The sequence below is a fragment of the Peromyscus maniculatus genome, chromosome 4 (assembly GCF_049852395.1).
Source record: "Peromyscus maniculatus bairdii isolate BWxNUB_F1_BW_parent chromosome 4, HU_Pman_BW_mat_3.1, whole genome shotgun sequence".
Classification (NCBI taxonomy): Eukaryota; Metazoa; Chordata; class Mammalia; order Rodentia; family Cricetidae; genus Peromyscus; species Peromyscus maniculatus.
This window is the reverse complement of record NC_134855.1, coordinates 36318472-36331775: the sequence shown is the minus strand read 5'-3', so window position 1 is coordinate 36331775 and position 13304 is coordinate 36318472. Positions and strand designations below refer to the sequence as shown.

Here is a 13304-nt window from a genome sequence, read left to right as displayed (position 1 = left end):
TTACTGAATTATTTAAATGAATGTCGATTAGGTGGAGTAGGCTTGCTGCCTTCTGCTGGGGCACTTCCTGGTTATTCGCACAGGCAGGTGTAAAGACTTTATTCACTTTAGATATCACACTTCCTGTCGCACCGTGGAGGAGGAGCATTATTATCCTGTATTGATATCACAGTCTGAGAGGTTAGGAACCCACCCATTCTTATATCTAACCCTAAAAGGTATCCACCAGCCCAACACCCAGCCCAAATAAAATATCACAGGCCCACACATGTTATGGTGAATGTTAAATTTGACCAGACTGAAAAAAGTGAGTCATGGGCATTTTGAGGCTTGCTGTATTCCTAAGAATTGTGGATGTTAACATCTAAATGTGTTCTGCCTTCCTTTTAGCCTTTGTTGAATTAGTAATCCTAATTCAGAAAATCGCTTTGACTTCTCTTCAAAATAACCCAGATTGCCATCTTATATTATGAATTTAAGGTCCTCATTAATTGTGTGTGTGTGTGTGTGTAAAATAAGTGCATAAAGGATTTACTAATTAGTTTTATGGGAATGTACCAATTAAATAAATGAAATGTTGGGAGGAAAGCATTAGAAAACCAGATCTGATGAAGGTTTTGTACTCTGGCTCCTGGTTCCATATCAAAAGATGGAGTTAGTTATTATATACTTTTAACAGCCACTCTCCATTGGCCTTTTCTCCTTGGTCCTGAGTATGGAGAGCAAGGATATGTAAACCATGTGTTTTGATATTTGATTAAAAAGAACCACCAACAGAAAGCGGTCAGTAGCTCTTATTTCTGTCTATACAACTGCAAGAAGTATGTAGAAGGTTGAAGGAGATGTAATTGAGACCGTAGGAGTAAGAGCTGATCAAGGCTGGTGCCGCTTCATGCCTGTGTACAAGGCAGAAATGGGCTCAGTGAGTTGAATTTCACTAAATGGTAAAATTACTTGAGGTTTCTTGCTTCTGGTAAAACTCTTTAGGTTATAGTCCAAACATCTGTCAGACTATATATCCTGTCAAAAACCAGAGACGTTGGGAAAGTAGTGTTTCTTCCTATGTCTGGCTATAGAGTTTAATTTCGGGTACCACTTTGCAAACAGCTCACACAAGAAACATACTACTAGAACCACAAAGTGTGAATCTTTGATGTCTTGGACCGAACATTTATTTGTTGGTTTTACCTCTTTGTTTATTGTGATGCTGTAGATCAGTGGTTCTTCACCAGGGGGTTGTGGCCCCATTGGGGATCGAATGACCCACTCACAAGGGTCCCCTAAGACCATCAGAAAACACAGATATTTATGTTATGATTCATAACAGTAGCAAAATTACAGTTATGAAATAGCAATGAAAATAATTTTATGATTGGGGGTCACCACAGCATGGGGAACTGTATTAAAGGGTCACAGTGTTAGGAAGGTTGAGAATCGCTGCTGTAGATAAACCTGGGCACCTTATCCACGCACCATGCGCTTCTCTGTGAGCTGTAGCCCCATACTCTGACCACCTGTTCCATGGGCTCGGTGATGGATGCCATCTTTACAGTTTGCTGTTGTTCATGGTGCAGTACGTTGACTAACTGATACTTGATGACCCATCGTCAGTCTGTGAATAGCCACTCCTTTATTTTGTTTTCATTTGACCTCTTCTTCGTGACACTGACTCTTCATCCCCCAACCCAGTATCGGCAGATACACTTTTCAATGTATTAGGTATTTTTTTGGATAAATATGATTAAAAATGATCTACAATTAAAATGTTTGTGTTTTAAATTTGTATCCGTTGCCTTATTTCAGTCTCTAAAATACAGCCATTTAATTCCTGTTTCAGGTCACACACAAATCAATATGACACCATTAACTTCCCACGGAACTCTCCTCCCCCATCCAGTTCCTTCTCCAGAACCATCACCTGTTGGGCAGCATAGTTGGCAGTTCTGAGCCCAGCTTCATGCCATTCAAGAGTGGCAAGCATGTCTAGACTCCCTAGACATACTATCTTTCAGCTCTCTTTTGGCCAGTGCAAACTTTTTTCTGGATTGTGTCTCTATATATGTATATAGATATATACATATATGTGATTTTTATTCTCATAGAAATAGATAGGTGCAGGGATATTGCTTAGATCTCTCTAGGCAGGGAAAATAAAGACCCGCTCTTTGCTCATTAAAGTTTTACTCATTAAAAGTGTCTGAAGGCTCTTGATTCTCAGGGGTTAGACTGGTGACATACATAGCACCAGCAGAGGCTATTTTGGATTTTCTGCTTTCAGGCATGTCTTTGCTTTTGGATGAGCCCCTTGTGGTTTTCAAAAGAACTAGCAAGTCAATTATAAACAGAAGGCCGTGTCTGTGTGTCTGCATGGACTTACGCTGTGGGATGCAGCACCCACATGACAGCGGGCAGTGAACTATATTTCCACTTCTTTGAAGAGGGAAGAAGAAAGATTTAAAAACACATTTTTCTTTTTGATATAACCCACATCTCTATACACACCCACACAAATCTGTGTAAATGAACTTGACATTTTCAAAGACCTGACTTTAAGGTCTTCTCTTAAAAGCACAGCCACCCGACCTCTTTTTCTTTTTCTTTTCTTTCCTTTTTTTGTTTTCTTTCTTTCTTTTCCCTTTTTGTTTTCCTTATAAAGAAAATGGCAGTTATCTCACAGACCTGCTGTTGAGAGTTCAAGGATCAGAGGGGAGCTCTCTGGGCCACAGACCTTGGGAGAGACTTGCTCCGGAGGCCGGATTTCCTTGAACAGGGCTTTGGTGACAGTGGCCTTGGCTAACTAAGGAAAAGCCATCAGGACTGGACTGTACAAGTTCTGTCTTCACTTGGCCCCCTGGCTGGCTGAAAGTGTTGGAAGCAGCAAGTCTGAACTAATCATCCTGATGAGGGAGGAGGAAAGAGTGATGTGAAAATGGAGCTGTAAATAAGTGTTTTCAGAAAGACAACTGGGAGGTCTGATCAAGTGGGCCTCCCCCGTGATACGGCTCTGTCTCACGTTGTTTTGTATCTCCGTGGAGTCTCCGGGAACTGCCTGGACCCTGGTCATATCTGTTACCTAATTGTTTAAATATCGTCACCCTCCCTTTGTTTGTGCTCTCAGCCTGAGTGTTTGATGCCAGGGTTTGCCCCCACTTATTCCCTACCGGTAGACAGTTCTTAAGAGTTGCTAATTACAACTTTAACCCATGTACAGACTCCAGTGTTATCATAGCATATCCAGTTATCATATCCAGTGAGGTCTAGCATCTAGCTGAAAAGGTTGAGAACTTGGATTTGTAGCTATAGACTCTTCTACAAGTAAGTGTGTTCTGGAGCACTCAAGTCCCGAAGCAATGCTTGCTTAGGGGGGCAGCCTGGCAGGAACTGGTGCTAACAGTTGCCATATATTTATTTAGGAGCCCTTTTTGGGGGGCAGGTATAAAATAAAGGTGATGAATAGTATGTTCCTATCAGATATTTTGTTTCGATGCAGAAACTGGGAATATGAGAGAGGGGTCCCACGTCAGGAGTCTGGACAGCCTGTTACCAGTCTCTGTCCTAGCATGTTCTTAAGGAGGCTGCACAGCCTAGACAGATGTGCTCGTAGGCTGAGATGCGATTATTATTTGGTTGAGTGACAGTCGTGGAGTGTAGACATCCATCAGTGGTGATGACTCTGTGATTAGATTTGGGGTGATCGTAGGGAAACCTGATTTTTTTCCTCCGAGAAGGATGTAGCGTACATAAGTGAATTGTTTTTCCTTCTTCCCTCTTCTTTGCAGATGAGAAGCCCAAAGTCAACTCGAAACTTTACATGTGTGTTTGTGAGGGCCTGTCCTGTGGGAACGAGGACCACTGTGAGGGCCAGCAGTGTTTTTCGTCTCTGAGCATCAACGATGGCTTCCACGTCTACCAGAAGGGCTGCTTTCAGGTTTATGAGCAGGGGAAGATGACGTGTAAGACCCCTCCATCACCCGGCCAAGCCGTGGAATGTTGCCAAGGGGATTGGTGTAACAGGAACATCACAGCTCAGCTGCCCACTAAAGGTTCCCATGGCTTCTTCTATTTCTAGATCAAGGGGTTTTGTTAATGTTGCCCCAAGTCTGTGTGGGTTAAGGATCTGTGTGGCTAGGAGCCTTCCTCCTACACCCTGAACCAGAGCTGATGGTCCATGGAAGGTCAGTCTGGGTGAGGAAGAGAAAGGCCTTTGGAATCTAAAAGGAGAATGAGCATTTTGCTTAAAGTGGGTGATGTGACATTCATCAAGAGGACAGATTTAGGGGACAATTTTGCTGACCAGAGGTCACCATGAACAGGTGTATGGCTTTCTGTTAAGGGGGTGGATAGTGACTTTCATTATACCTTAAGTAATTCTGCCTAGTGAACATTCATCTCTAGGTCATGTGTGTTGCCTGGTACCTGCATGGAATGCCTTTCCCTTGTTAAGAAGACAATAAAGAAAAGCTTGCTAATGTCTTCCAATTATGATTCCTGGCCATCTGAACGGAAGTCATATGCAATTGTGCATGAGCCTTGTAGTTATGGAATTTCCCCTCATGCATTTCCTATGAATTTCATATCCTTTGGAAAATGGTGTCCCAAGAAACTGTTTTCTCATATAGTGAAGTCTAAGCAGCTGTATCAAGTTGCTGTCAAGATTAATGTAGGCCCACTCCAAGCCAAATTTATTCCCTTAATATAGAGTACCTCTTAATAGGTTTAATTATATGATTTTGTACTTGTGGAAGTAGGAAAATACAAATGGGGTAAGAGGCCACTCTGAGCCCCCACTGCCAGGAAGGAGGCAGGAGGCAGAAAACCAAAAAGCTGATAGGTCATGGGCAGTTTTTAAGTCACTGTGACCTGCTTAGAGCAGGTAGAAAAGACTTCATTCTGATAGGAAAGTAGGGTTGAATAACACGGATTTGAGAAAAGGATCAAATATTGAAGTAGTTAAACTCGATTATGCTCAGTGTGTTAAATTTTTACTAACGGAATGGATGGACAAGAAGAAATCTCTGCATCCACCCAAAAACTATGTCAACAGGGTGAAGATCCTGATAGGCACATACTGCTACACATTAAGTTTTATACATTCATTTATATACTCTTTTGTGTGTTTGTGTGTGCATGTCTTCTTAACAAGGGAAAGGCATTCCATGCAGGTACCAGGCAACACACATGGCCTTCTCACTGGGATATTACAGTGGAATGGCTGTCTTTCAGGGCTTGATTATAATGCATCTTTACATAGGAAATCCAAGTTAATAAGAGTAACATCAAGACTTCTGTGGCTTTTGTATTGTAGAAGCTCTTAAACAGCCTCGCATTAATACAGTTGATTCTCTGTGGAATCCTTTCTAAACTCCAGTTCTGTTTAATTGAATGATCATTTAAATAAATGGCTGTGTCATTGGCTGGATGTTAGGAAGTATTTTAGTTGTAAAAATTGTTTTGATTTATGAATATTGTTTGGTCAGGGTCAGGAACCACTTGTTATGATATTGGCAAATAATAAGGAAATGGTGATCCCGACCCCCACTTACCATTTTCTTTCCATTCTCCAGGGAAATCCTTCCCTGGATCACAGAACTTCCATCTCGAAGTCGGCCTTATTATCCTCTCTGTGGTGTTTGCAGTATGTCTTTTAGCTTGCCTCCTTGGAGTTGCTCTCAGGAAGTTTAAAAGACGCAACCAGGAACGCCTCAACCCCAGAGATGTGGAATATGGTACCATCGAAGGGCTTATCACCACCAATGTTGGGGACAGCACTTTAGCGGTGAGTTTGTGACCCCAGAGGGATGTCTGAGAACAGCTGAGATGGAGATGGACACTTTCTTACTTTGAGTGTGGCAAGCCAACAGTGAACTGACAGACAGTTCAGACATGCTATGTGACTAACTAGTCACTGGACTTCTGTCCAAGCATGTGTGAGCACCTGGTTGGCTCCTGTACATAAGAACATCCATTCAAACAGACACTTCAAGAATGGGCTTGGAGATTCTACTTTAGTAGATTCTTGGAGGTGACTTTTCTTTGGGGAATGTGAGGAAAAAGGACAAAGAAGGGTTGATGGGACTGGAGTTTTGGAGGGCTTGGAATGGCCTTACTCAGTTACTCTATTTGTAACAACAAAAGTGTATTTTTTTTTAAAAGGAAGCATCTTCTCATTAATATTAAAAAAAATCTTTTTTCCCTTTAGATGATTTGAATACCCCATAATTTAGAAACTTGACATCTCCAGAAGTGGCCATTAAGATTTTGATGCTCTAGTACTGCCCCCTTGTGGAACGTAGTCAGCTGACTGAACCAATGTCCTCCAGTAGAAATGTGTAGCACATACAGAATTTAAAATGCCTTAGTAGGCTCCTTTACAAGTAAAGGGGGGGGGGGCAAAACATATATAATTTTTATCATTTCAATGTACAATAAAATATTAGTATTTTGCATAAGTTTTCACAGTCATTTACAGGGTGCATCATTCTAGGCCCTTCATTGTTTACTTCTTCAGCATAGAAGGCACTGTATTTATACATTTGAAAACTTCTCCCTGGCCAGGGAGGTGGCCCAGAGGGTAAAGATGTTCACTGCTGAGCCCAATGACCTAAATTCAATCCCCAGGAGTCGCATGGGAGAAAACTGACTCCCACAAGCTGTCCTCTGAGTTCCTAATGTGCTGTGGCAAGGCTACCCCCCCTCCCCAATAAATAAGTAAATAAATAAATGCAGTAAACATTTAAAGTTACCCATACATTTGAGAACTATAGTGTTACATTCAAAGTGGATGTCTTCCTTTAGTTACTCTTCTAAACTTTTAGTTAAGTCGGGGAAGTAGGTCACTTACCATAAGCAGCCTACTACAGAGTGCAAAAGACTAAAGTAACAACACTCTCCATGGATACTACATGGGTTCTCTGAAAAAAGACACCGATTCGTGGGTGTGAGGTGCCAATGACACAGCCACGCCAGCTTCTTCCTTGTCATAATCCAGTGCGTTGCAAGTCAATCAAGTTATCTTTGTAGTGTGATTCAGAGCTGCCGAATGCTATGCTCCTGTCTCTTACCAGATCGTCATGCATGAAGGCTGGCTCTAGGACAGGGCAAGTCTGCAAGTGCTCAGGAGTTCTGTAATTAGGATTGCTCTAGCACATTCTTTTTTTTGGTTTGCTGGAAGAGATGTACCCTAGGTGGTGGCCATCTTTAGCTCATGTGCTCCACCTGCCCAGCCATAAGACCTACCTGTAATCAGGTGCCAGAACACTTCTGATGCTGGATGTAGTCTGGGAACCACCATGCCCTGCTGCCTGCACCATCAGTGTTATGTATAAAAAAGGAGCAAGTTATCCTTGGGTACCTCCTTTTACTCACCTATTTGAATTACAGTGTAGTGGAACTGGAAGAGGGTACTTTTTTCTCATTCAATACTTGCTCCGAAGGTGTTCTGAGGTTTAGGGGAAAGCAGATGGGTTTATGGGGTTTGTAGCAGGAAGGCATGAAGATGATTCCAGACCAAGCTTCAGCAAAGCAAGATTCTAAGGCAGATCAGTCAGAACTTTGTTCCTCGGAGCTGCTACCATGTCTAATTACCTAGGGCAGTAATTGGAATGTCTAGTGTAAATTACTGTTTAAATAGCTTTTAGGATTTTGAAATAGGAATGAAAGCCTGTGCCAAAACAGACTTCTCAACACAACCCAGCCACGTCAGCTGACAGAATGTCACGCTATAATGATATAGCACGGAATAAGCAGTTGTCCTTATTTGCTTATGTAAACGGTGTGTTCATTTCTGTGATTTGACGAAGTGTAAGCTCGCTGAAGATCGCCCACGGCTGCGAGTCTTTGGTTGACCTCCCCACACCCTTAAATCTGTGAACTTAATTAGAACCCAAGCTGTGCATCACGAAAAAGCAGTAGCTTAATATTCAGCATTGTTTTCCTCAAAAATAATTGAATACATGGAGACAGACAAACACGGCAAGAGAGAATTGTTGGGGAGGCATGAACCCTATTTCATCTACATTCATTTTCTTCTTGATTATCCTTTTGTGGCTTTTAAGGGTCCTGGATTTCTTCTGTTGACTCTTCAGCTTTTGGTAATTTTACTGATCCACAGTATTTTACAGTAGTGCTCCATGGAAGAGAGAGAAGATGAAACTCACAGAAGTCTATGTGTTGCTTATAACTAGGCTGCTTATGTGTTGGGAAAGGAGGAGCTTGGGGCAGCGTTAAGTGGATGATACTACAGCCGCCCCACCACCACCGTGTCTAATGTCAGTCTATGTATTAGACATGATCCAGGCCTTTGCTAAAACTATGAAGGCAAACTTAATGAACGAACTAACTGGTAATCTTTTGCCAGCATGCTCATTGGGAAAAATCAATTTGCAATTCTGGCTTTATGTTTTAAATGAAATATTGTTTTACTTTTTTTTCCTTTCTAATTTGCAATTCACATTAGGAAATGATAAGTAGGTGTTAATTTAGTGACCCTTTTGTTCATCTATTACCTGAAAAAAAGAACCTCCATCTAGAGAAATACCTACGCACGTACCTATAAGTACCAATTTGAAGATCTACATACTATTAGAATCTTTCCATTACACTTGGGTGCTCATATATATTCCTAGTTTGTTTGCTTCTAATTAGACATCTTTGATTTATTTGGCAAATAAAGTAGATCATTCAGTAGATATTTAGTGAGCATAGCAGAATATCGTAGTTAATACACAGCTCTTAATGTTGAAGCATCCCCCACCCCACCCCAACCCCATTCTTCCTGATGTTTTTCGTGCTCAGTCCTTTGAACTTTCTAATGTGCTCATTAACTTTGCTCAGCTTCCTTTCCCATGTATTTGATGAAAAAACTCCAGGGCTTAAGAAAGAATGACTTATCCATCTTGCAAACCTGCCTTCTTTGGTTTACTTTTTAATTTTCCTGAGGCACACAACTAGTCTTTTCAGGGGAGATTTTTGAGGCAGTATAACGGGTCACATGACCAGAGTTACTGGAAACCATGTTGGTTATTGTGGTATGTGTCCTAGAACTCCACAGCAAGGACTGCAGCTCAGTAATTTCTTTTTCTCCTTGTTTCCCATTACAGGAATTACTGGATCACTCGTGTACATCAGGAAGTGGTTCTGGTCTTCCTTTTCTGGTTCAGAGAACTGTGGCTCGCCAGATTACCCTGTTGGAGTGTGTTGGTAATTCTTCATTTCCCTTCCTTTTGGGAAATAGCGTCAGTCATGATTTTAGAAGTAGGATGGGGCTTGGAAAAGTCAGCTTCTTGCTGCTGCTGCTGCTTCCTCATTTGCACAGGAGGTGCCACGCAAACCTGTGGTTGTTCAGCTTGGGAGCGGGAGAGAGACAGCCATGGGGGTCTCTTTTCTCCATGACTCATCTGTGAGAACTTGTTGAAGTTCTGGGAAGGGGGTCATCACTAAGTAGTACAGACAATGCCTAGTCTGAGTGACTCAAAGAGGCTGTGTTGTCCAACGACTGAATGATCTGAGGTAATAGGCTTCTGTTAGGAAGGATTTTCTCTGTAGTTTCTCCGCCCTTTCTACTGTCCCCTCCCTCTAAAAATAATGATGAGTACATCTAGTTACCGTGTGCCAATTAAAAACCAAAAACTTAGTACAATATACTTTTAAAAACTAGAGTGAATTTTACTAAGTGTTTCCATATTAAGTCCTTATTACCAAGAGCTACATATATTTTTATGGCCTTTCATTTTCTCCCTACAACATATTTTAGGTTGGTGGATTGTTTTTGCAAAATTTGTGCCCTTTATTCATTAAAAAAATTTTGATCTGTTGTCATTGCATGTGTGTATACTGTGTATGTGTGTGGGTTGTTCACGCCACGGCACATGTGGAAGTTAGAGGACGGTGCTGTGGAGTCGGTTGTCACCTTGTACTTTTATATGGGTTCTGGGGATTGAACTCAGATCATCAGACTTGCGTGGCAAGGGCTTTCCCCATCAAACCCTCTCACTGGCCCTCCTTCCTTCTTTTCATGAGGGCACACACCTTTTCTAGTATTGGGACTTGTCAGAAGTCCTTTAAAAATCCGTGCAGTAGTCAGTTGGGCTGATGGATTAGCGAAAATGCATGTAAAGGACTTAGCACATATTCTTCTGCCTTCAGAATTGGCAGAATGAATGCCCAGGAATTGTGGATTTCTGAGTCAAGCATGGTTTATTATTATTTAATATTATTATTATTATTATTAATAGCCTCATGAATTTTGTGGAGATGGTGCAGAATGCCTTGTTTGTTTTACAGACAAGGTCTCTTGGCCCAGGCAGACCTAGAACTCAGTATACAGCCATGGATGGCCTTCCACTCTTGATCTTCTCCTCTATCTCTTGAGTCCTGCCTGCCATTATTATAGGCATACATCCTATGGCCAGATGCATTTTTAAAGTCCCTGTTTTCAGGGCTGAGGGGATGGCTCAGTCAATAAGTGGTGTTGGACCAACGTGAGGACTTGATTTTGATCCCTAGGGCCTATATAGAAAAGGTGCCACAGTGGGATGTGTCTATAGACCCAGCACCGGATATGCAGAAACAGGAAGATGTGTGGAGTTTGCTGGCCAGCCAGTCTAGCTGGATCTGTGAGCTTGAGGTTTGTTGAGAGACCGCATCTCAAAAAAAATAAGGGATTGAAGAAAAGAAGGTCTTCGTGTTTTACTTGTTTCATGTGGAGGGTGGATATTTGTGGCTAGCATGATAGGTTTCCAGCTCCTCATTGAGACGGTGTGCAGGAATGGCTTGGCATTGTCTCTGCACTCCTTCTGGTGCTCGGCCTTTTGAGGTGGAGGCTGAGCTTCTGCCCTCTGACCGTTTGTTTGGGGGACGTGTCTGACTGTTATGAGTTGCCCCGCCCACTACCTGCTATATGAAGGAGGAATGTCCTCATTCTGTAGTAAGATCTGGGTAGGCAGCGCTGCTTGCCTGAGACGCACAGGTGACAGTCTGGGGCTGTGTCGCCTTTCCTCCGGGTCCGCCTGCACTTACTGTGCCTATTTCCACTGTATGCATGCAGCTCTACCACAGCTGACTGCAACTAGAAGAAGTTGGGGGGAAACACCCAGGTGTACGCATTACCAACAACCAGAATTGTCTCCTTGTACTAATTAGCATCCTGTTTGTTTATGAGCAAGGATGCCTAGGTAGCTGTATGAGGCAGGGAAGGGACCATGTGCCTGCCTCTCCTGCCTTCATCCACTTGGCCCAACACTCATCACTCATGGATAGTCCCATGTGCCACACTTGGTCCTCAGAGATTGGCTCCAGAGTCCAGTTGCTCCTCTGGACTGGGTACAGTTTTTGACTCTCTCCATGTTCTTCAGCATTTTTGAGCTAGTGTAGCTTCAATTATTGCACTTTGTTGGGTTGACATTGAAGACTGATGGATGCAGTGCCTCTTCAGGAGTTTGGAGTTTGTGTTTGGATGGTATAGCTTTGAGGAGAAAGGTGGATAGGTAGACGATCACTTTAGTTCAAGAGCATGGGGAGTTGGTCATGTTAGCCCTTTCCATGTTGTGCCGTCCAAATTTGAAGGCCCTGGGCATCCTCTTCATGGGGCTTTCTGGCCAGGAACTTTTGGGAAACTGTGCCACTATTTTGACAACCATTAAAATCAATTTCTGATTTGATTTTTTCCAACTACCAGACCATATATGCCTTATATTTTATTTTCTTAATTAGAGAAAAAAAGATGCGCGACAACAAACAACTCTGTGTCCACAGCTTTTGGGGACATTTGTCTTTCCTTTCCAGTGAAACAGTGACTACAGAGAGAAAGTAAAGATACAACATGGAGCAAAGGCAGGAAAGGCTTGGCATTTATTTTCCACTTTTATAGCTCCTGGCTTTGTAGCATCTCAACACTAGTCCTCTTCTGGACCAGAAATGCTAAGTCATGCCTGTGGCGTGATTAAAGTGACTGGTAAACTAGATAGACTGTGTGTGATTCTTGACAGGGGCCCACAATGCACTCCAGCCAATCTTAGCACCCCTTTAGAATAGTCATTGCTATTGGATAGGGCTATCAGTTCTTGTCAAGGAACCTCAGTTGGGTGGCCATCCATGTTGCCATATCACCAGCAGAGCTGCATGGTACCCTGGGTGTCACACCTGGGAAGCAGGCACTCTGTCGCTAAGTCACATCCCCAGCCCTCAGTGGTTTGGCGGATGTTTCAGGTGTGACTTGGACACACCTGCTTTCTTTCTCTGTTTAGGTTCTCGTTGGCTGAGTTTTCCAGCAGAGGGACTGTACTGATGGGGTGTGCATGCAGGTGGGCACGGCAGCTGCCTACCGCAGCCCTGAGATCGTGCGGTTGCCGTGTGCCTGCGCTGAAAGGCTCACGGCCTTGTAGTTTCATCTCCACTGTGCTGCTGCCTGCCATCCTGGCTATTACAACCCCACGTTGACCCCCATAGTTTGGAGATAGTGACCTCCTCTTTCTGACCTCTTTAGTCATCCTTACCTATAATTAAAGACATGGTTGGAAGGGGGATATGTCCCTGATAAGCATGTGGCTACTGCATGGAGGGAGGGGGCATGCATCGGACAGGTCAGATCCCAGCTAAGTCACCCCATTTTCTAAAATATGTTCAAGTGACTTTAAAAAACACTCCATTGCATCATGTGTATGGGTGTTTTGCCTGCACGTATGCCTGTGCATCACAAGTATGCCTAGTGTCTGAGACAGTAAGAAGAGGGCAATGGATTCCCTGGAACTGAAGTCATAGATGGTCGTGTGCTACCTCGTGGGTTCTGGGAATCTAATCTGGGCCCTCTGGAAGAGCATCCAGTGCTCTTGACCACAGATCCATTTCTCCAGCCCCCAGGTGATGTTTTAAAAAGACTTCATTTATTAGTATTGTATGTGTCTGTTTATGGTGCACATATGTGAATGTGTATGCCAGCGACTACTTTGTGGAGTCAGTTCTCTGGCTCCACTTTTATATAGATTCTAAGGGTTAAACTCAGGCTCCCACTCAGCAAGTCTATTTACCTGCTAAGCCATCTCTCTGGCTCCAGAATGTTCCACGCTCTTTCTAGTGTAGTCCCCATGTGACATCACTGGGGCCCATCTAAACAGACATCCATGACCAGTGTCAGAAATCAGAGATGTTCTGGCATTACGTGTTGATGAATTTGAAAATCTGTGTTTGAAATATATCCTCCTCCAAGAAACCCTTTAAAGGTGGTGGTAGTGGTGGTGGCGGCGGCGCAGAACCACCTCCCGCCAGCACCATAGTTTGTCGTTGATCTTTAGGACCTCAAACTGTCCTTC

The 13304-nt window shown here is 43.0% G+C and overlaps 1 protein-coding gene across 2 annotated transcripts in view; it reads left to right on the top strand.

Moving 5' to 3' along the window:
* Acvr1 (activin A receptor type 1) overlaps nt 1–13304 on the top strand; it is a 123156-nt gene that overhangs the window by 85826 nt on the left and 24026 nt on the right. For both annotated transcript variants that reach the window (XM_006984649.3, XM_042275308.2), the window contains 3 exons: nt 3780–4043; nt 5565–5776; nt 9099–9198. In XM_006984649.3, the coding sequence (XP_006984711.1) occupies nt 3780–4043; nt 5565–5776; nt 9099–9198 (576 nt within the window). The remainder of the gene's footprint in view (nt 1–3779; nt 4044–5564; nt 5777–9098; nt 9199–13304) is intronic.